Source organism: Sinohyriopsis cumingii, unplaced genomic scaffold (assembly GCF_028554795.1).
Source record: "Sinohyriopsis cumingii isolate HCF-2022 unplaced genomic scaffold, ASM2855479v2 utg000622l, whole genome shotgun sequence".
NCBI lineage: Eukaryota > Metazoa > Mollusca > Bivalvia > Unionida > Unionidae > Sinohyriopsis > Sinohyriopsis cumingii.
Genome location: NW_028315918.1, coordinates 1543725 through 1568222, shown reverse-complemented (window position 1 = coordinate 1568222; position 24498 = coordinate 1543725). Strand labels below are relative to the sequence as shown.

The 24498-nt window shown below is 35.6% G+C and overlaps 1 protein-coding gene across 1 annotated transcript; it reads left to right on the top strand.

Annotated features, from left to right (window-relative positions):
• The first annotated feature begins 682 nt into the window (after nucleotides 1–682).
• Nucleotides 683–24059, top strand: LOC149773654 (solute carrier family 25 member 43-like). Its single transcript, XM_089946243.1, has 4 exons — nucleotides 683–1211; nucleotides 10228–10400; nucleotides 16249–16386; nucleotides 22595–24059. The coding sequence occupies exons 1-4, from the start codon at nucleotides 683–685 to the stop codon at nucleotides 22895–22897; spliced, it is 1143 nt and encodes a 380-aa protein (XP_089802369.1). The 3' UTR covers nucleotides 22898–24059.
• Nucleotides 24060–24498: the final 439 nt, after the last annotated feature.

The window sequence follows — 24498 nt, the reverse complement described above, 5'->3', positions numbered from 1 at the left end:
CATATGAGAGCCCAGCAACGTGGAATGAATTGCCCACTGAACTTAGACATAAAGACACAGTGATCCCATTCAAGAGTGCTCTCAAAATTCACTTATTTCGACTGCAAGAATAAACTTAAGGACCTAATAATGTTTCCTGCCTTAAATATTCTCAGTATGTTGTTTTATGTTTTCTAATTTCATGGTGTTTGTTTTTGTAATCATATCATTATATTTTTTTAATCTTATATGTGATGTCTAATGTTGTAAAGCGCTTAGAGCTTCTAAAGATTAGGCACTATACAAAGTCCTCATTATTATTGTTATCCTATTAGTTCTTGGGGCTTATCGTTATGTTGTTGCGCGACGAAAGACACACGTCATGTATGCTTGAGAAACGTTGTGAATCCACACGCCAGTTTTCACAGCACATTACTTCTCTAAATTTCCTTTGGATAAATGTACAAGTATGCCGTAAAATCTTAATAAAAACGTTCCAAATAAATATATTAGACAAAACAAATGGCCGATGTTGTGCTACATATTTACAGTCGATATGTTAATAGTTTTACGTCACTATGGTATAGCGTCATTTGCCTTCCTGCGACTTCAGAAATTCAGAATAACTATGCGTGACACTCTTTTTGCAAATAGATTTCCAAAAGTGACAAAGTTTTCCATACTAGTTTAAAAGAGGAGCAACATGGCATCCGGTATATTGAAAGACAGGCGTTTGTCATTTAAACAAGGTTTATACAGCCAGGTTATTGCTGGAATGGTAGCTAGAACTCTTACAGCCCCTCTGGATGTCGTGAAAATTAACATGCAAGTAGCCACTTTCCAATCTAGCAATGCAGGAATGTTTGGAACCTACGCTAACATCTTACGAGACGAGGGTACAATGCTGGCTTTCTGGAAGGGAAACTTTTCTTCTTGTTTGAAAATAATTCCTCATACTTATATACAGATCTCCACCTTCCAACATTTTAAGCATAAGATGGCGGATGATATGGGAAAACTCACTACAGAGAAAGCGATGAAGGCTGGAGCAATGGCAGGGCTGGCTGCAACTATTGTCACCTATCCATTGGACACTATAAAAACGAGACTGGTGTGCTATCCATTCCAGAAAAGTAGATCCCCACACGGAGGGGTATTTTCTGGATTGTATGACATTGTTAAGCTTGAAGGATTCCGTAAACTATATAGCGGACTTCTTCCAACATTGATGGGTAAGCAAATCTAGAAATATAAATGTATCGCTTGACCTTTTAAAGATTTGGGGATTTTTTCTGGCTTGAAAGGTTTCGGTTAGCTTATAAGTTTCCACATTTTTCTGAGATGCAGTAACCTGCAGTATAGAGCTTTTACTTGAGTTACCCGTGATTGGAAAATATTTTCTTGACAGTTATAATCGCAAATTCCTTTTAAAAATAAGAATAATAATAAAGGCAATCAATGCCAGTACCGGATATGGAACATATGATTTGCACGGCAGTAAAGCGAGAATCTCGGACACCGATCTTTGTGAACAACACTTTTCCCCCTTATATGTTTTATTATGTCATCCTTCTTAAAGCCAAATTGTTCATCTCAAGATGACAGACATATCGATCTTTTGATGTAAGAAGTGTGAGTGATAATAGATCTTTAAGAATCAATTATTAAATAATGATTACTATGATAATTCAAGTAATAATTTTTTTACAAAGTTAAGAGCGTGTATTAAGAATATGTATGAAATTAAAATCAGAATACATATATTAAAGACCAACTCAGTTGGCCCTTTGATAATGTAATATTTTTTTTAAACCGTACCAAAAGCAACTTCATCGATGATGACGGAACAGTTATCTAATACAGTTTTCCAGTATAGAAGACCATTTCAATATTCATTTCAATGGCTTAATTTTTTACGCTCACATAATGACAAGGCGAAAATTTTGTTGCCATGGTAAACGTTGTTTCGTATGATGACGTCATAATTTAAACTTTAGCGGTTATTCTAAAATGTAGCTAAACTACTGCTATCATCCCGTACCGTTTTGACTCCACTTTGTTTTGAGGCAGTGTCAGAAACTTAAGTGCTAGAGATAATGTTTCTGTCAGTGTCCTAATCAAGACATTTGTTTACAGTGGTAAAGATTGTTTCATATGGGCAGAAAAAACAAAACTTATGGGAAATCCTACCATTACCAGCTGCAAATTGAAACAAAGACATATAATAATAATAATAATAATAATAATAATAATAATAATGAGAACTTTGTATAGCGCCTAATCTTTAGAAGCTCTAAGCGCTTTACAACAATAGACGACACCTATAACATAAAAAAACATATAATGATATGATTCCAAAAAAAACACCATAAAATTAGAAAACATAAAAAACATGTTGAAAATATTTCAGGTAAGAAACATTATTAGGTCCTTAAGTTTGTTCTTGCAGTCGAAATAAATGAGTTTTGAGAGCCCTCTTGAATGTGATCACTGTGTCTTTGTGTCTAAGTTCAGTGGGCAATTCAGTCCACGTTGCTGGGCCTTGGTAAGCAAAAGAACGCTGTCCGCATGACTTTGTTTTCAGTGTGGGAATAATGCGCATACGATTGTCAGAAGAGGAGCGTAAGTATCTTGCTGGCGTGTACACATGGGTGAGATCGGATAGGTATGTTGGACTAGAGTCCGACAGGGAAACGTAGCACAGACAACACATTTTGTGTTTGATTCTGGGTCGAATGAATAGCCAGTGTATGTTACATAGCAGTGGGGAGGTGTGCTCTGATCGTGGTACTCTAAGTATGATCCGAGCAGCTGTGTTTTGAACTTTTTGAAGTTTCTGGAGCAGATATTGAGATGAACTAGACAGAATTGAGTTACAATAGTCCAGTCTTGAAAGTACTAATGAACACACAAGTGTTTTAGTGGCATCAACTGAAAGATATTTGCGAATTGAGCTGATGCGTCTCAGCTCAAGATATGCAGCCTTGCATATGTTCATGACATATTGGTGTAATGTGAGAGTACTGTCCAGAGTAACACCTGGGTTTCGTTACTGATTGTGTGAATTTAATGTTGGTGTTGCTGATATTTGTTGTCTGAGGTAAAGGATGTGAATGAGAAAGTCTTTGTGATGTGATGAGAAAGGCCTCAGTTTTATCATCATTCATCTGCAGCTTGTTACATGTCATCCATGATTTGACATCAGAAATGCACCTCTCTACACCTTGGATGGTAGCATAAACTTCAGTTGGGTGGCTAGATTTGTATATTTGGTTGTCATCAGCGTACAATTGGTGAGACACTGGATGATGATCTATTGCACATTTTTTTTTTTCGTAATTCTCTATTTTTCTAGTAATTCCTCATAAAATTCCTTACTAACTATGGTGACGGGGCATATCTACTTCCCACCATAATAGACATCCCGTCAACAACTCAACGTGTGAATCGCAGACTGATTCGCATTTGAGAATTACATCTGTTTAGATGTAATGAGTTGTTAAGATATGTAACCGTTGTTACTAAAGTGGCTCTTTGTTATAATTTGTGCATGTTTACAAGATAAACATACTTTTGCCATATAGTTTATAGTTAGCCTCTACATTTTGTTCTTATTTATATCAAAGGATTTTTAAAAAATATCTGAAAAAAAATATTCAATTTTACTTGTACAGTAAACTTTTCCGCATCCCGCATCCTTTAACTGAATATTTATAGTTTAAAATATATGTTCACCGATTAAATCTTCTTAATCTGTATTGTTATGTGTATTTAATGTCCATTGTCTGTTAGCTTGTTCATTCTGTATATGTATATGCTATGGATAATTTTTTTGGGAACTTTGTCCAAAATTAAGGTCATTTTCTACCTGACAGAATCGTTGATTTTGGTCCAGAACATTAAAAATTACCCATGAAATGCCGGTCTGCCTGTTGTTTAACACATTTTATATTATAATTTTAGTAACAGACCTTCTAATTGTAACTAAGATTTTATCTTGCAAAAATTCTGAAACTTCTAGAATGAAATTTTCCATTAGGCTATAGTTTGGTTTGTTTTATAGAAAATGCTAATTGTTATCTTGATCAGGATGAGGAGTATAAAATCTTGCTTACGGAAAAAAAAATATTTATTCCTGCAATAACATTCGACGCATAAAGCAGTTTTATCGTTTTCTCCAGTATATAAGTTCGGCTGGAATTATTTCAAATTATTGATTCAAGGGAAATACAGAATGCTCATCTAAAATGCATTCTAGGAAATGGATTTTTAGTGAAATTCAAACAAGGCTTTATTCTTCAATATTATTATTGTGATTCGACAAAATACTGTTGGCACATCATTACTGTTCAGGCCATCACATGCACATCAACACTTCCAGTGTTGGATTTATTTTGGGATATCATTATAGTTTATGCAGAACTTTGATCATTCGGACTAGTGTTAGAAATTATAGGATTATTTGGAATTTAATTAACAATACCGTAAGTTCGTTTTACATTATTTACTTTGTGTTCTAGTGAAATAGTTTATTTGTTAAATTTTACAAAACTTATTGGATTTTGCTCTTTTCTATTTCTTAGCTCAAGACCATAGAGTCATAACTGTAGATGCTAGTAGTATTAATTAAAAAATTTTAAAAAAATAAAACATTTCTCCTATTACTTCATGTTTTGGGGATGTGCGGGGCTGATTATTTGCACTTCTGGAGAAAAGAGTTATAAAGAATGCAAGACACTTTTAAAGTTACAAAACATTACTTTCCAGAGATTGATGTACCCACATTGTCAATGAAAGTTTCCTAAATAGTTCATGAGCTAAATCGAATATTTGTGACTTACAACTAAACAAATTTCTTATAATACCTTATAGAATCTCTCCAGTTTGAATTTTTTAGTCTCGAGAAGATATCTATCCAAAGTTAAAATTATTATTACTAAAATCAGACAACATTAAGAATTAGATTGATTTTATCGATGCGATTATATTATAAACTTCCATTTTCTAAGCGCTGTTGCTATTTCTTGGCGATACAGTCTTTAACGTGAATCGTTATGTACAACAGTGTCACAGGGTAAAATAGATTCATTTAAAGCGTCCAAACGGTATACAAACTTATCGATAAGGGCTCCATTTGGTTGTAAGTATGCCAAAAAGGCGATATATATATATATATATATATATATATATATATATATATATATATATATATATATATATATATATATATATATATATATAGTATTATGTACGCTGTATCAATGATGTACCGCGAGGCTTGCCGAGTTTCCTTTTAATGAAACAAATTATACAACGAGTGTATCATTGATACAGCGTATATACTGTATATATATTTTATTTATATCACATACATTTGTCCTTTGATCGGAGTTAAAGAGTGACTTCAGGCAACTGAGTATTGACCGAGTGAATGACTTCTTCACATTCCGTCCGAGTGTGTCCGCTACAACATGTAGTTCCGTGCCTCTTCTTGCTATTTACAATCACCTTTGCATATTGATAAATTGATTGTTTTTATTGAGTTCCTATTTTTATTCACATTGATTAAATCAATATAAGACATACTTATGACTTAAACATGAAAGATGATTTTGATGAAGACAGTAGAGCACTACAAACTTAAAGTTGGCTACGCCATTCTCATGCACGCTCAGCCATTCATATAGCGGAGCATGGAACTTAGCGTCGAATAGAAACTAAGCAAAATAAGGAAGCAACAAGAGGTAATTAAACTATTTTAATATATTTAGAGTTGATCCAAGCCATTATTCTGCTTTAATAGCAGTACTGCCGACCATATAACTCTCTCTCTCTCTCTCCCTCTTAACTTTTACCATCATTCTTAAGCCCAGAGACATCGTGGGATGATACAAACTTTACGCTGGTCTTTTAATAGATTTTAGCCCGTATCCTTGTATCCTTGCTAAGATGGTCCAGAGAGAGGTGGGGGCGGCCTTCGGACATTTTCATATTGATAATAGGTTTAAGAACCAACAACAACGTAACTGAGAAATTTATCATATAATGTTGATAGGATTTGCATCATTGATTATATAAACGCTGTAGATAAATCCTAACGAAAGTGCACACGTACCATTACGACCAAAGATATTCTCGTAGGTTTGTTGGTGTAAGTTCAATTTCAAGGTTTCCATCCAGCCCAAGTTCTTTTTCTCTCTCACTTCAGATTTCTGCTTATTTTGTTGATTATGCTCGAACGAAAACCAGAAAGGATTGCGATGAAATTGTGTACCATATTAAATTCATTTAGAGAACGGTGATTATTAATACTTTTCATAGTTATTTTCACACGTCACTAATGATACATGGATTGTATTCAATAAAGGTTTGCAAGGCGCCTTTGCAAGAATGTTTATATAAGCATATTATTGCGCAATGGGCGGATAATAATTTGAAAGGCATGCTATTTTTAAAGTGTGTGTGTGTGTGTGTGTGTGTGTGTGTGTGTGTGATTTGGATTGATAACGTAGCTTTAACAATTTTTCAGTCATATCGCTACGATGTCTGCAATGTGGCAGTTTATAGTGATGTCTGGCACTGGGGCATCATGCCGCAAACATGTAGCATGATGTCCCACATTATCCTGACGCTCTAACCAATAGGCCACGGGAGCGGTTTATTTTTAATGTGTGTGACTCGGCCGGGGATCGAACCCACGATCTCCCGCATCCGAGGCGGACGCTCTAACCACTAGGCACCGGGGAGCGGTCTATAAACACACCCACCCACACCCACACACACTCACACACACACACACACACACACACACACACACACACACATATATATATATATATATATATATATATATATATATATATATATATATACGGTTTATACACATATGGTCCCTGTTTTCAAGTCCATGTATTTTCCTCACTTTGTCCAAACAATTGTAATTGTTTATAGACGACATGAACTTTAATCTCAGACATTTAACCTATTGGCTGGTTTCCATGTCTCTTTTCTTTAATCTCAATTGATTTTTTTTTTAAAACCAGGAATCGTTCCTGTTGTCCCGTGTTTGCTACTTGTGTGTATGTTATATTGTAGTGATATTTCTACAAGTTTTAGATAAGGTCTGGCATTTTAATCTTTTTCTTCATTTGGTTATTTTCTTTCATTTTATATGAATAAAACATTTTTATAAATTATTTATTTTTTTAATTAAAAAACATTTTTGCAAGAGGCACATCTAGTGTGTTTACAAAGGAAAAGATTACAGTATATACAAATTATTTTCTTGTTTGCTGTTTATGTTACTTCCATATTATGTTTTTCTGATGATAGTGCGTCTATATATTTTTAAATCACTGAAAAGAGGTTCTTTGCTTTGCTCAGAGTTTATCATCTTAAAATTGTAAATGGAAAAAGACCATAATTTAAACAACAACAAAAAACGTTTGAATTGGTGTTCTTTCTTGTTTGAAGTACTCTTTTTAGTTTGTTATTATATATATATATATATATATATATATATATATATATATATATATATATATATATATATATATATATATATATATATATATATATATTTCTCTTGAACCACGTTGACATCCTTTTCCATCCCGAGAAGACACGGATCTTTATTCCAGTCTGTTTTTTTTATCGAACCTAGCCAATATGGTTAAGACACACACACACACACACACATATATCGGAGCCAAACCCTATGCAGGCCCGGCCACAGCCGATTTCCTCCAAGTTGGTGGCCCGCCTTGGTCACGAACATGTAGCCGTTGAGCTGTTTGACAGCCTTTCCCCTTATCCGTTGACTTCGTCTAGGAAGTTCTTCCGCCCAGTGATGCCGTGTTAACATCACACTATTTATCCATAGCGTGAAGACTCGTGGAGGGCGGGAGCGTCTATCTTCCCTTGCAAGTTTTGATGACTTGCCCATTCCCCACTCGTTCGATGGTCAGACTGATGCACTCACTGGTGATCATATTTCTCTACCCTTGAGAATCATGGACCATAACAGCTGACTTAGAGAAAATGATACAGGCCACAGAGATGGGAAGTTCTCGAAAGATCCTTAGCGTCACATGCAAAGACCGTGTCACCAATGAAGAAATACGGCAAAGGATCAGACAAGCCATTCGGCCTTACGAAGATCTCCTGTTCATAGTGTAAAAACGTAAACCGCAGTGGTATTGGCATGTCTCACGATCATTAGGAATTGCCAAGACAATCCTTCAAGGCACTATACAAGGAAGAAGAAAAAGAGGCAGGCAAAGAACGAGGTGAGAAGATAACATTATAGAGTAGACAGGCTTGACATTGAGCGACTCACTGAGAAAGACGGAAAATCGAGAGGAATGGAGGAAGCTGGTTGTTCGGTTTTGTGCGGTCCCCCAACGGTCTACCAGACTACGGGACTGATATAATTTTATTTAACTTTTTCTGCTTTTTGTGTTAATTGGTTAGTTTCTTATTTTTCTTTTATTGGGGAGATGAAAAAGGAGCCGCTGCAATATGTAGCCCGATGGTTTCTTTTTATGCATCGCTATTCAATGACAATTATCGAATTCTTAGGAACTTTGTACACAATACATATAATTGTAGAAGAAGGGGGCATAATCAACATTAGTTCCATCTTCACAAGTCAAGGCACCGATGTGTTAAGCCAATCTACACCTTGGCAGATCGTTCAGATATTTTGGTGCTTTGGGCCTGTGCATTTCATTTGATGCGGCAGCAAGCCACCGCATTCCATCAAAATCAAGTTGTTCAAATTTGAACACCATTCCAACAAGATCGAGACAAGTGGAGCAAACAACTGGAATGGATTCATAAATAAGTAATTTTCCGCTGTTGGTCCGTATTTGTACAAATACACAAATACATCTTTTCTCTCAAATGCACACGTGTATAGTCATATTTTCGATGTTAAACGTACAAAGTATCCTTATGAAGTTAATTACCTCCACCATTTTCAGCAGATGTACAACGCACCGCTGTTAAACGCTATTGGTTAGTTGCCATTGCATACTAAGTGAGACAACTCATGAAATCGAATAGCTGTCACTAGAACAAAGCTCTGAAATATAAGCACGATCCGCCAAAGCGTAGATTGGGTTAACACAACGGAACCTTAGCTAACGAAAATACATTAGTTTGAAATGGAACTTCTTTTAAAGAAAACATTGAATTCACCGGTTGTATACTGTCAGACAGGCCTAAAATTTGTATAATTCTAAGATAATTTATAAACTTCGTTAGTTAATAAATTCCAAATACTTAATTAGTGATACATACGTAAACAAAATAAAATTGTTTTTTATAATGTTTTATAATGTTCTCTTGTTATATTTTCAGTAGCAATATATATATATATATATATATATATATATATATATATATATATATATATATATATATATATATAATAGAGTTTTATGCGTCTTGTAATGTTATCTTACATACAGTTTATGCATTTAAGACATCATATATAAAATTGTAGCTAGAACGTATCAGAACTATTTACGGCATGACGTAATTTTCTTTATAAAGATAATCTCTCAGAAACCAAAAGAATTTAATGGCAATATTTTAATTTAGTCTGAAGACTCAAAAAAAAAAAAAGCGAAACCGGTCAAGAGTTGTATGTTTATGTTGTTTATTGTAAGTAAAAACGTGTATGATGGAGTAGATCATTGACGTTTCATATGCATGCATTAGAAAAAGAAAGGTGAGGTGTTGCTATAAACGAAGTATATTTCTGTTTCCTCGTTATCAATAGTATTTATCGTACAGACACGATAACACATCGCATCAAGTTTCTTTCTTAAAAAACAAACAAACTGGTTATTTAAAGTCTAAGACACGACACTGATCTGTAATAGTGAGCCGAAGTTGTCCAGTTGATTGAGGATCGGACTTATAATATGAGGGTTGCGAGTTCAACACCCACACAGGCCAGTTGACTCAGTGTATTCTTGTGAAAGGCACTTAGCCCCATTAAGCTAGGCATGATATAGTAAATAATGTCTTAAAAGTACATTTAAGAACACAAACAAAAAAAAGAACAAAAAACTACATTAGGTAAGTTTTATTAATTTCTAACCAGAAATGTAAATAATTCATTCATCTAACCATTTTCCGATAAAATTGTTAATGATTGTACTAGTAAAAGCTGTTTAGACACTCCCCTTTTTTGGCTTAGAAAGCATCCCAGAGAATTTATACTCTTTTTCTTGTTAGCAAACGTTCCATACACCGCTACTATGATGAGCATGTACGAGTGGCTACAGTCCATACAGCACGATTTAAAACGTCCACCCTCCACTGTTGACAACTTTTTCCAGGGATGCATCGCCTCAGCCGTGGCTCTTTTCGTCACCTTTCCTCTAGACACGGTTAAAAGAAGACTTCAGGTAAGTTTTTTCATTTCTTTTTCTTGTCTATCCTCTAATCAAATAACCGTACCATGCATTTGCATGTTAAAAGGAAATCATATATTACTCTCTCTCTCTCTCTCTCTCTCTCTCTCCATATATCACTTCTACCAGACACACACACACATTTTGTATTGGTCATTTAATCACTGATTTCCCCTTCCTCTGAAAAATCTTCGAATGAAAAGTCCATCTCAGAAATCATCATATGCGGTCATGTAGGCTTATAAAAAAATAAGATCCGTTCTTCATTTTGTTATTGTTAATTTTAACGCTTTATTTTATGCCCCCGCCCCACTGATTGAAACTATCTCATCTTGACTTGATAATTCCATTCTTCTGTCCCTCCATCCTGATAAAGCATGTTAGCAGTATGGCACAAAAAAACCAACGTAGACAATTACAACCTGCACAATATTTGTAAGCACATGTATATGATAACCTGATTAGAATGTCATGCCATCAGAAAAAGACCCCCTCACCATGAATGTAAATTTTGAAACACATTTTGAACCATTTCAACATACATTTTTGACAAAAATGTTGTAAGCACAATTAAGCTACACTTACAGGAGGTGGATCAAATTAAATTTGATAGGCATATTTATATTTATGTGTAAACACCCAGATCTGATATTCAGGCTATTCCAATATTTTTCTTTAATTTTTATAAACGTTTTGAAATGATGGAACTTCATGACAAAAACCATGTTAGCGCGATTGATCCCGGACCACTTGAGCTAGACAAATGCAATTTAAAAACGTTGTTGTTGTTGTAGGGTATAACGCCATTTCTCAGCACACGATAGGCTATACATGGCGGTTAGTATTAATGGTGGAGGAAGAACCCGGGAAAACTCCGAAAAGAACCATCGGCCCACGAGAAGCTACTGGCAAGCTTTCTCACACACCCACATTGGCCGAATCCGAGACTCAAACCCACGCAGACAGAGGTGAGATGGCAGTGATCCGTTACAGAGAGCACTTTAGACCACTCCACCACTCCCCCCCCCCCCCCCCCGATTTGATCAAATATTTTGATGAATTTATTATATTTGCATGAAACTATAGCCATTTGACATTGTTTTTTTTTTGCAATATTGCATTTTTGGAACATGAACTTTTTGGTCCCCTTATCATCACTGAGGACATAATTAAAAACCACAATTCTAATTTAATATGGTTGTTATTGAACTTCACCTCTGTGTCAGCTTGCACCAACGATTGGCATCTCCGATGTGTCATTAATTGAAGCTATAGTCTATTTAGTCTGATAAATCCCTCCCCCCAAAATAATCTGTATTGATGCTGATAGACGATATATCGGTCTGATGTCACCTACTTATTAAAATGTGTGATTTTCCTGCATGCATATCTTTCCGGAAATTGCACACAGTATTTGGCAACAGCCATATCTAGCGTAAAATTCAATGGCCAAAGAACAGAGGTTTGTGCTATTCCATATCAATTTACAACCACCAAACACAAGATTTTATCCAGAAATAGTATGTACATATCGCTAAAAAGAACCCTTCAGCCGATGGTAGCTCAACAGCTGTAAGACACCTCAGTAAGTGTATAAAATGTACACCTATGTGTGCAAACTGTCTGCAGATTTGTGCAGGTTTTAATGAATAGGTGATATCAGCCCCTAATCGCCAGTGATTATCATTATAGGATGGGGCTGGTTTATCGGCCTATAGACCATTAGGCAATGTTTGCTTACCCTGTAAATGAAGATATGTAGTAATCATTGTGTCACCACAACTTGCTACACAGTGTATTAGGTATTTCAAGAGCTATGTCACACGGTCATGTGATCTGTTATTAATAACAAAGTATGGGTGTCAGAAATAGCTACTTACAAAACGCTTGGTACTAATTCAGTTCCCATTGTCGATGTGTTTTTTTTTATGTTTGTTTTTGTTTTGTTGTTGTTGTTGTTGTTTAAAGGTATTATTTATCAGTAGGATAGGCTATACATGGTGGCCGGTATAATTGGTGCAGGAGAATTCCTGGAAATACCTCAGTAACAAGCACAGAAAGCTAATGCCAGTGGACATAGGTGAGATGGCAGAAATCAGTAAAGGCGAGCGTTTTGGACCATTCGGTCACTTGAGGTCCCAGTTCCCATAGTAAACCTATGCAAAAACCATGATATTAAAAATTACATAACTTTAATTTATCAATGCTCATGATTACAGCTTCTGTGCAGAAAAAAAAAACATATGAGATGTGGCCTTTTCTGGATCCACAAGTGTTAAAACATGTTCTGTCATTTCCGCACCATCGAGTAAAGAGGTAATTTCGGTAACGAGTTTTCCAAACTGAAGTTTGTAAAAGGACTGAAATTCCATCGATAAAACAATATCTCGGTAGCCAATCACAAGGCAGAAGAGTGCCCACCAAGTTCAATGTCAACAGGATTACACCACAGAATGTGAAAAAGACAGTTGTTGAAGAAACTTATGCCTACCAATAAGAATTAATGTGAACTCTGAGAATATCTAAAAATGGCGGATCCTTCTGAGACGCTGTCGACTAGATGCATACAAAACCCTCTGTCCCACAAGGAAAAAATCATAATTGGTTTGATGAGAACAATTGTGATCAGCATATCACTTGCTCTTCATCCTCCAACGCTGACTGAAACTGCTTTCAAATGACATATCACATGGATTAGATGCTATATTAGCAGAAGTCTACATACCCAAGAAACTGAGTGAACTCATCCAGTCTAAGTTGTACAAGGAATTGTAGCCACATTTACTTGTATAAGCAGAAAGGTGACTGACATTCCAGAGACAGTCAGCTGGGTATGTCCTTGCGATCAATAGCCAGCAAAACAATCCTAACCAGAATTATGCAGTCTCGCCTTCTGCATCATGTTGATCATGGGATCCTGCATGCGAGACAGTGTGGCTTCATGAAAAGAGCAGGAACCATATACATGATGTTTGCTCGTCAATTCCATAGCAAACACCAGGAACAGAACTCAAACCTGTACACAACTTTCATTGACCTGAGAAAACCCACCGATACAGGAGTGACAGCTTCTGGAAGAGCATGTGTTATGACTCTATAGGTATAAACTAAATAACAGAAAGAAGGAAAACCAACAGGTTTTGTAAAACTTAACAAATAATATAAACATCAAAATTATAAATGAAAAATGAGAGAGGAACTTACAGTATTATGAAGTGAAATGAAAACAATCCTGAACAAGTTCTATTCAAGTCCAAAAGAATGAAAAGTTCCATATAAATTTCAGAACTGGAAATGTACATGTACTAGTCTGCCAAGAATCATGACATTGTCAAAATGGCACTGTCCAAAACTCCCGTTGAGTAATTCACAACAGTTCCAGAATAATATTATTGTCCAATGATCACTTTCTATTTCCACTGAACAGTCCAAACAAATATTTGTCCTCTCAAATAATATCTAAGTACAAAACACATCTCCAGACATGATGTTACAACTGGAATACAAGAAATGACAATGACTCCAAAGCAGGAATAAATCCAATTGTTCAGTTCTCTCCTTATATACACCTTCAACAGTCTATTATGACTATTTGTCACAATATATCCCATATGACAGATATTACTACTCAATCCAATATTTAAAAATACCTATAAATGTGACCTAACTCATCCAATAGAAATCAATTTAATTCTTCTAAGATACCACCTGACTGATCTGTCCAGTGGGAAAAAGGCTGAATCTTGCAAACATATTTACTAACAATTTTATTAGTAGTAAATGTCAACACCTCTGTAAGCATCTATTTAGAGATTCTATGCAATTTTATGTCCTTTAATATCTTACAGTAGACCCTATAGACATATGAAATCAAGCTATAGATACACCATACAGCCCTAAATAAAAATCACAAAAGTTAGACATAATCATGTACCAACAGTTACAAAAATTATAGTTAAATAATATAGATATACATAATCCATGGCAGAGAAATGCATCAGAATGGTTTGAGTTTTGTGATGGCATGCTTACTTGTAATGTGATGATGGTGAGTCTGCTATACAGGACTGATAGCAAGCTATTCAATCTGATGAGCTATGTCAAAAGATGTTCATGATCTCTTATTTGCTGACAACTGCTCCCTGAATGCCAAAATCCAAGTCTGACATGCAACAGAGTATGGACCATTTTACTTCATCTTGTGAAGATTTTGGTCTCAAAATCAGTATTAATACACTGAGGTGATGTACCAACATGCACCAATAAGCTTCTTGTACAGCCTACAATTACAGTGAATGGCCAAACCCTCCAGGATGTGGACAAATTCACCTACCTTGGCAGTACACTGACTTGTACAGTCCACATCAATGAGAAAACTATGGCCAGAATAGCCAAAGTACGACTTTTGGCAGACTGTGTGCAAATTGTTCTAGCTCAGAGGCATCCGCCTGCAAACAAAACAGAAGGTCTACAAAACCACTGTGTTCCCAACCCTGCTGTATAACTGAAATCTTGATGGTATACAAAAACCATGCCAAGAATGTGAACCATGTTCACATTGGCTTGAGAAAATTGATGAGGATAAGATGTCAGGACAAAGTCTGAGATATAGAGGTTCTCACATGTTCAGGCATTCCAAGTATCCACACTCTGCTGACAAAATCACAGCTGAGATGGGTAGACTATGTCACCAAGATATCAGACAAGTGACTTCCAAATAATGTCTTTAATAGCAAGTTGAAGGAGTGAAAGTGATCTCACAGAGGTCATAAGAAAGACTTGAAAGAGTCCCTCAAGTCATCCATGAAATACTTTAATAATAACCCCAAGTCTTTAACAGATCTCACAGAGGTTCATTTAACTTGGTTCAGTATCCTTCATTACTAGAGCTAGAGAATGAACTGAGAAGAATTGCAGAGGCCATACAGAATAGTGAGTTGGATAAATTTTGGGACTGTGGCATGTCATCTGTTAATGAATATACTTCAAACTCAAAAGTTGTTGTTGTTGTTGTTGTTGTTGTTGTTGTGGGGTTTAACACCATACATGGTGGCCAGTATTAATGGTGGAGGAAGAACCTGGGAAAACCCCAGAAAGAACCACTGACCCATGTGAAGCTACTGGCAAGCTTTCTCACATACCCACATTGGCTGAATCCAAGACTCGGACCCACACAGGCAGACGTGAGATGGCAGTGATCCGTAATGGAGAGCACTTTAGACCACTCGGCCACAAACTCAAAAGTCAGCAAGGATATATATATATCACACACACACACACACACACACACACACACACACACACACAAACACATGGTGTTTCTTTAACAAATGGACAAGTTCTAAAGTTCTATTTCACACTGAATGGTGAATAAGTGAAGTATCGGCAGGGTGGGTAGTATGGTGGATTGAGAAATTCAATAACGGAAGACATGGTTTGAATATGCTGCCCCACTTCCGAAATATGACTAATTGCAAGACCAGGATAAGGTCACAGCATTGTACACTAAGCCTTTTCTTCATTTTCAGCAACCAATCCAAATGCTTAGCAACACCTTCATCAAGCCAAATTATCAACCCTCATGTTTATTTTGGGTCAGTACTTGCATTACATATGGACAGTCTTGTCAGAGCCATCATAAAAGTTTTTACTTTCAGATTCAGACAGTATCTCCATAAATGGATTGAGACACGAAATGTCAGGTGTATCAACTTGTATAGTTTTCATGGTAGAGTGCCCAAGCTGAGTTAGGGTGGTCTCAGGTTCAAGTTCCTGTCTGGCCATAATTATTCTTCCCATTGTCAACAAAGTTTAACATATGATACTATTTTACCTACTGTAGGCTAGAAGTGCTGTGCAACCATATTTTGGGCCAGGAATGTGCTGGTTCATCGGAGGTACATGGGCATGTGTCAAAGCAGCTTGGAAGGATAACGGCATCCACTCATTCTTCAAGGGGTATTTACCAGCCTTTATCAGGGTACATACATACATACATACATACATACATACATACATATATATAATGTAACACACACACACACCATTTATCACTTGCAAGATTTGATCGATACCTCTAAAGTAATTCTAAATAAATATAGCTAGTCTCTATAACAGCAGCAATTCAACATTTTTGACTGTATAAATGCCAATAAACTGTTTCAATTTTCATTCTAACTTTAAAGCCACAGTGTATAAAGATGAAGAATTATGTCACCATCACTGTCTGAATTCCATGTTACCATCAGTTTGTTCTCCAGTATTCAGTTTGTGAGGACTGAGTGTAATAAGAAAAGAACAAACAATAAAGCAATGCACACAACAAAAAAGCTATGAAAAGGATATAAGAGTAAAAAAAACCAACAACAAACAAGCAAAAAAGCAACACAGATATAAAAAAGTATGACAAGGATATAAAGAGGTGTTGGTTTAATTTTGAAAGCATAAATTCTATCACATAAGCAATTTTGTCACCTCTCCAATTTTCATTTCCTAACACAAAATTTGTAGAATCTTTCTAAAATAAGCATATTTCAAAAGATTTTTGTGAAATTTTCAGTTCATACGTAAAAGGCAAGTGCCTATCACCAGAAATTTTGTTTGGAAAAAAATAAAAATAAAAATGCCAACACTGAAGAAATGGTTAATGAAGAGGTTGAGCATCCTGTTTTTGAAAGGGTTCAATTGCCTGAGCTTTATCTTATGCTACGATCAACTCACGAAACTTTTAGTGACACTTGATGAGACCAAGCATCATTTAGAGAAAGCACTGCTCCACCCAACCACCTCCAGCATCCCCCAATCACTGAAAGTTGCATTTGGTCCAGCACTCTCAAATTTTATGCCTACTTATTCAAGTACTCAGTAGTCAAGACCACTGTCATTATATATACATTTAGTACACAAGTCTAGTGCTGTCATTGTTTATTCACTTAGTACCCAATAGTCTAGTGCTGTCATTGTTTATTCACTTAGTACCCAATAGTCTAGTGCTGTCATTGTGTATAAACTTAGTATTCAAGGTGTGATGTCATTGTATATACATATTCAAATACCCAATAGTTAGTGCTGTCATTGTGTATACTTAGTACCCAATAGTTAGTGCTGTCATTGTGTATACTTAGTACCCAATAGTCTAGTGCTGTCATTGTATGTATATGTGTATGTATATATATATATATATATATATATATATACTAGTACCTGATAGTCTGACACTGTCACTGAATATACACTTAGTACTCAATAGCCTAGTGCTGTCATTGTATATACACTTAGTACCCAAGTGTAGTGCTGTCACTGTGTATACATACTTATTCTAGTACCCAATAGTCTAGCACTGTCATTGAATATACACTTAGTACCCAGTAGTCTAGTGCTGTCATTGTATATACACTTAGTACCCAGTAGTTTAGTGCTGTCATTGTACATACACTTGGTATTCAAGGTGTGATGTCATTGTATATACATATTCTAGTACCCAGTAGTCTAGTGCTGTCATTGTATATACACTTAGTACCCAGTAGTTTAGTGCTGTCATTGTACATACACTTAGTATTCAAGGTGTGATGTCATTGTATATACATATTCTAGTACCCAGTAGTCTAGTGCTGTCATTGTATATACACTTAGTACCCAGTAGTTTAGTGCTGTCATTGTACATACACTTGGTATTCAAGGTGTGATGTCATTGTATATACATATTCTAGTACCCAGTAGTCTAGTGCTGTCATTGTATATACACTTAGTACCCAGTAGTTTAGTGCTGTCATTGTACATACACTTGGTATTCAAGGTGTGATGTCATTGTATATACATATTCTAGTACCCAGTAGTCTAGTGCTGTCATTGAATATACACTTAGTACCCAGTAGTCTAGTGCTGTCATTGTATATACACTTAGTACCCAGTAGTTTAGTGCTGTCATTGTACATACACTTGGTATTCAAGGTGTGATGTCATTGTATATACATATTCTAGTACCCAGTAGTCTAGTGCTGTCATTGTACATACACTTAGTATCCAACTCCAGTGATGTCTTTGTATATACACTCAGTACCAACAGTCTAGTGCTGTCATTGTACATACACTTAGTATTCAAGGTGTGATGTCATTGTATATACATATTCTAGTACCCAGTAGTCTAGTGCTGTCATTGTACATACACTTAGTATTCAAGGTGCGATGTCATTGTATATACATATTCTAGTACCCAATAGTCTAGTGCTGTCATTGTATATACACTTAGTACCCAGTAGTTTAGTGCTGTCATTGTACATACACTTGGTATTCAAGGTGTGATGTCATTGTATATACATATTCTAGTACCCAGTAGTCTAGTGCTGTCATTGAATATACACTTAGTACCCAGTAGTCTAGTGCTGTCATTGTATATACACTTAGTACCCAGTAGTTTAGTGCTGTCATTGTATATACACTTAGCACCCAGTAGTTTAGTGCTGTCATTGAATATACACTTAGTACCCAGTAGTTTAGTGCTGTCATTGTATATACACTTAGTACCCAGTAGTTTAGTGCTGTCATTGTACATACACTTAGTATTCAAGGTGTGATGTCATTGTATATACATATTCTAGTACCCAGTAGTCTAGTGCTGTCATTGAATATACACTTAGTACCCAGTAGTCTAGTGCTGTCATTGAATATACACTTAGTACCCAGTAGTCTAGTGCTGTCATTGTATATACACTTAGTACCCAGTAGTTTAGTGCTGTCATTGTACATACACTTAGTATTCAAGGTGTGATGTCATTGTATATACATATTCTAGTACCCAGTAGTCTAGTGCTGTCATTGTATATACACTTAGTACCCAGTAGTTTAGTGCTGTCATTGTACATACACTTGGTATTCAAGGTGTGATGTCATTGTATATACATATTCTAGTACCCAGTAGTCTAGTGCTGTCATTGAATATACACTTAGTACCCAGTAGTCTAGTGCTGTCATTGTATATACACTTAGTACCCAGTAGTTTAGTGCTGTCATTGTACATACACTTGGTATTCAAGGTGTGATGTCATTGTATATACATATTCTAGTACCCAGTAGTCTAGTGCTGTCATTGAATATACACTTAGTACCCAGTAGTCTAGTGCTGTCATTGTATATACACTTAGTACCCAGTAGTTTAGTGCTGTCATTGTACATACACTTAGTATTCAAGGTGTGATGTCATTGTATATACATATTCTAGTACCCAGTAGTCTAGTGCTGTCATTGAATATACACTTAGTACCCAGTAGTCTAGTGCTGTCATTGTATATACACTTAGTACCCAGTAGTTTAGTGCTGTCATTGTACATACACTTGGTATTCAAGGTGTGATGTCATTGTATATACATATTCTAGTACCCAGTAGTCTAGTGCTGTCATTGTATATACACTTAGTACCCAGTAGTTTAGTGCTGTCATTGTACATACACTTAGTATTCAAGGTGTGATGTCATTGTATATACATATTCTAGTACCCAATAGTCTAGTGCTGTCATTGTATATACACTTAGTACCCAGTAGTCTAGTGCTGTCATTGTACATACACTTAGTACCCAATAGTCTAGTGCTGTCATTGTACATACACTTAGTATTCAAGGTGTGATGTCATTGTATATACATATTCTAGTACCCAATAGTCTAGTGCTGTCATTGTATATACACTTAGTACCCAATAGTCTAGTGCTGTCATTGTATATACACTTAGTACCCAGTAGTTTAGTGCTGTCATTGTACATACACTTAGTATTCAAGGTGTGATGTCATTGTATATACATATTCTAGTACCCAGTAGTCTAGTGCTGTCATTGTATATACACTTAGTACCCAGTAGTTTAGTGCTGTCATTGTATATACACTTAGTACCCATTAGTTTAGTGCTGTCATTGTACATACACTTAGTATTCAAGGTGTGATGTCATTGTATATACATATTCTAGTACCCAGTAGTCTAGTGCTGTCATTGAATATACACTTAGTACCCAGTAGTTTAGTGCTGTCATTGTATATACACTTAGTACCCAGTAATTTAGTGCTGTCATTGTACATACACTTGGTATTCAAGGTGTGATGTCATTGTATATACATATTCTAGTACCCAATAGTCTAGTGCTGTCATTGTACATACACTTAGTATCCAACTCCAGTGATGTCTTTGTATATACACTCAGTACCAACAGTCTAGTGCTGTCATTGTACATAAAATTAGTATCCAAGTTGTGATGTCATTGTATATATACTTAGTACCCAATTCTTGTGATATTATTGTATATATTTATTCTAGTAACTGTCATGTATATACATATTCTAGTATCCCCGTCTAGCACTGTCATTGTATATACACTTAGTACCCAAGTCGAGTGCTGTCATTATGTATGCATACTTATTCTAGTATCCAAAAGTCTAGTGCTGTAATTGTATATACATACTTATTCTAGTACCCAATAGTCAGCACTGTCACTCAATATACACTTAGTTGTGGTTGTTGTAGGGTTTAATGCCATTTTTCAGCACACGATAGGCTATACATGGTGGCCAGTATTAATGGTGGAGGAAGAACCCGGGAAAACTCCGGAAAGAACCACCGACCCACGAGAAGCTACTGGCAAGCTTTTTCACATACCCACATTAGCTGAATCCAAGACTTGAACCCACGCAGACAGAGGTGAGGTGGCAGTGATCATACACTTAGTACCCAATAGTCTAGTGTTGTCATTGTATATACACTTAGTACCCAAGTCTAGTGATGTTATTGTATATACATACTTATTCTAGTATCTGTCATGTATATACAAGCTTCTTCTAGTACTCAATTGTCTAGCACTGTCATTGTATATACATACTTATTCTAGTACCCAATAGTCTAGTGCTGTCATTGTATATACAAACTTATTCTAGTACCCTACTAGACAGCAGTCATTGTATATACACTTAGTACTCTATAGTCTAGTACTGTCATTGTATATATATATATATATATATATATATATATATATATATATATATATATATATATATATATATACACACACTTATTCTAGTACCCAGTAGTCAGCACTGTCACTCAATATACACTCAGTACCAATAGTCTAGTAGTCATTGTATATACACTTAGTACCCAAGTCTAGTTATGTCAATGTATATACATACTTATTCTAGTAACTGTCATGTATATACATACTTATTCTAGTACTCAATAGTCTAGCACTGTCACTGTATATACACTTATTCTAGTACCCAAGTCTAGTGCTGTCATTGTATATAATAATAATAATAATAATAATAATAATGCTTTATTTATAGAGGGTGACTCATTAGTCAAGGACTATTCTCCCTTGAGGCCCTCTTAAGGAGAGTATAACAATGCACATTATATGAAGATGGCAATAATTACTGTTTATTTTAACATGTTTAGTATTAAAATACTAAATTCCATTATCTGTTAGAAACACATACATGCTCATGATATCTTTTCTTAAATACTCTAATATTTTCAGCAGATTTTACATGTAGTGGAAGCTTATTCCACAGAACTGTACCAGAGTATCGAAAACACTTTTTAAATTGCTCTGTTCTTGGTTTTGGTATTAGAAGGTTTCCATGTGATATTGATCTCAACTGGTATTGTGCTGAAAAAGGCCTGAATAAGTCTTGAAGATACTCTGGTGCAGTTCCATATAGACATTTATATAAAAGAAATATACAAACTTATTTTAGTACTGAATAGTTTAGCACTGTCATTATACGTACATACATATTCTAGTACCCCAAAGGGTTAGTTTGTATACATGTATATAACCCATGACGGATGAGTAGAAATGGGTATTAAGATAGGTGAGGGGAAAGGTTAGGAATCAATTAGAAAAAAAGTACTGCCATGCTTCTTTTGATGCAGATTAGGTCAGGACCCCCATTTCTCAGTGGAATGTTTTAAACAAATTAACAAACCACCTTCCCAAACCTACAAAAACAAATGTTTGTTGTCATTATATTCAAGACTTGAAAGAAAAAAAGAGATAATGTATGTTAAACTTTGTTACATTCACAGACATACAGAACAATAGCAATTGATATGACGTGTATTCTAGACGCAGTAACATTACACCAAATGATAAATTGGAAGATTTAATTTTACACATTTCTAAGGATTCTATTTTTTGCCTATTGTATTTCAGGTTGTTCCTTACCATGGTGTCATGTTTCTGACATATGAAGCCTGCAAGCAATTTTGCCTGATTTACAACGGATACGCCCGGCCACTACTGTCAGGGCGGAGTCATGAGGCCATTGACCAGCATCTGGACCAGGAAGAACTTGATGACGTGGATTACTTTGCATTTGAGAAGGAAAAAGGAGGCATAGACCTTGACGATTATGAGGAGGATGTTTTGGATTTTGAAGAAGAGAGTGAGGAAGATGGACAGGAGGAGGCAGAGGAAGAGCAATGGAAGGAACCAATAGGGCATGAGGGATTTTAGAAAATGAGTACATGTTTTAGCTCACTGTGAGGCCAAGCATCATCTGGTAATATATATATATAAATGTGGGTCTTGTACTGTGTTCGCATGCTCTGTGATTTTTCATTCTGCACTTGACTGTTTTTGTTCCCCCATTTAATACTTCTTTGTGAGCACACAATGAATACTGGGGTGCACTGCACACATTGGTGCATGTTGTTCACTCAAGAATATGGTAGTCTTATATAGAATCATACAATACTCAATGAAAAGCAAGTGTTCTGATGATTAACCTATGTTTAGTGAAAAGAATGTGTTCAGTGATGAATCCATGTTCAGTGATAAGCATATGGTCAGTAATAAGCACACATTAACTGGTAAGTACATGTTCAGTGATAAACATATACAATAAGCACACACATTCTATGATGTTCAGTGATAAGCACATATTCAGTGACAGATTTTCAAAGATAACCAAGGATTTAGTGATAAACACATGTTCAATGATAAGCACAGATTCAGTGATAAACACATTAAAGGATAACCACATATTCAATGATAACCATACATTCAGTGATAAGCACATGTTCAGTGACAAGCCATGGCTCATTTTATAATAGATGATAATACTGCCTGTGCTTTTCAAAAGATTGATTGGTGATTGCTTCAGGCTTAACATGGGGGAGATACTGAATACTGTATAATATTTCATTTATTAAAATTATAGCACTTTATGTGAAAATTTACTATGTACCTTGAAGAAATATTTCATTCTAGTGGTATCACAGCAGTAAATAAATTGCTTTACTTAAAAGTGCTTTTCTTCATTATTTTTCACCCCAAAATATCTTAAGACTTATAATTAAAATAGACACATTTTTCTTGATAATGATTTACCCAAGCTTATTTTTCCATTTTTAGCATCACTTTTGAAAATATTTTCTTTGGTTGAGCTTATAAAATGTTTCGAAAATACCATAAAAAACAATGAGTAACCTTTGAGTGAACATCACTATGAACACTATTACAAGCATGATTCATGCATGGGTGTTCACATTAACCACTGTGACTGAGGAGTTGTATAAAAAACATATATTTCATTCATCCAATCAGCAATTGTATTGCCTACTCATTTACATTTACAATAAACAGTGGGGGCCCCGAGTGGCCGAGTGGTCTAAAGCGCTCACTGTTACGGATCACTGCCATCTCACCTCTGTCTGCATGAGTTCAAGTCTCAGCCTCGGTTAACGTTGGTACATGAGAAAGCCTGCCAGTAGCTTCTCATAGGTCGGTGGTTCTTCCCGGGGTTTTCCAGGGTTCTTCCTCCACCAATTATACTGGCCGCCATGTATAGCCTATCTTGTGCCGAAAAATGGCGTTAAACCCTACAACAACAACAACAACAACAACAATAAACAGTAAATCTGTTGTGGGTAACATAATGTTTAGTTTCTATTATGGACTTTTTATTACTGAAGAAAGATAGTTATTCCTACTTTTAAATACATTAATTAGGAAGATTAATCAGGTAAGCCAGTATATACAGCATGCTTGAAAATACCTAAGAGGTAGGTCAGCATGCATGAAAATACCTAAGAGGTAGGTCAGTATGCATGAAA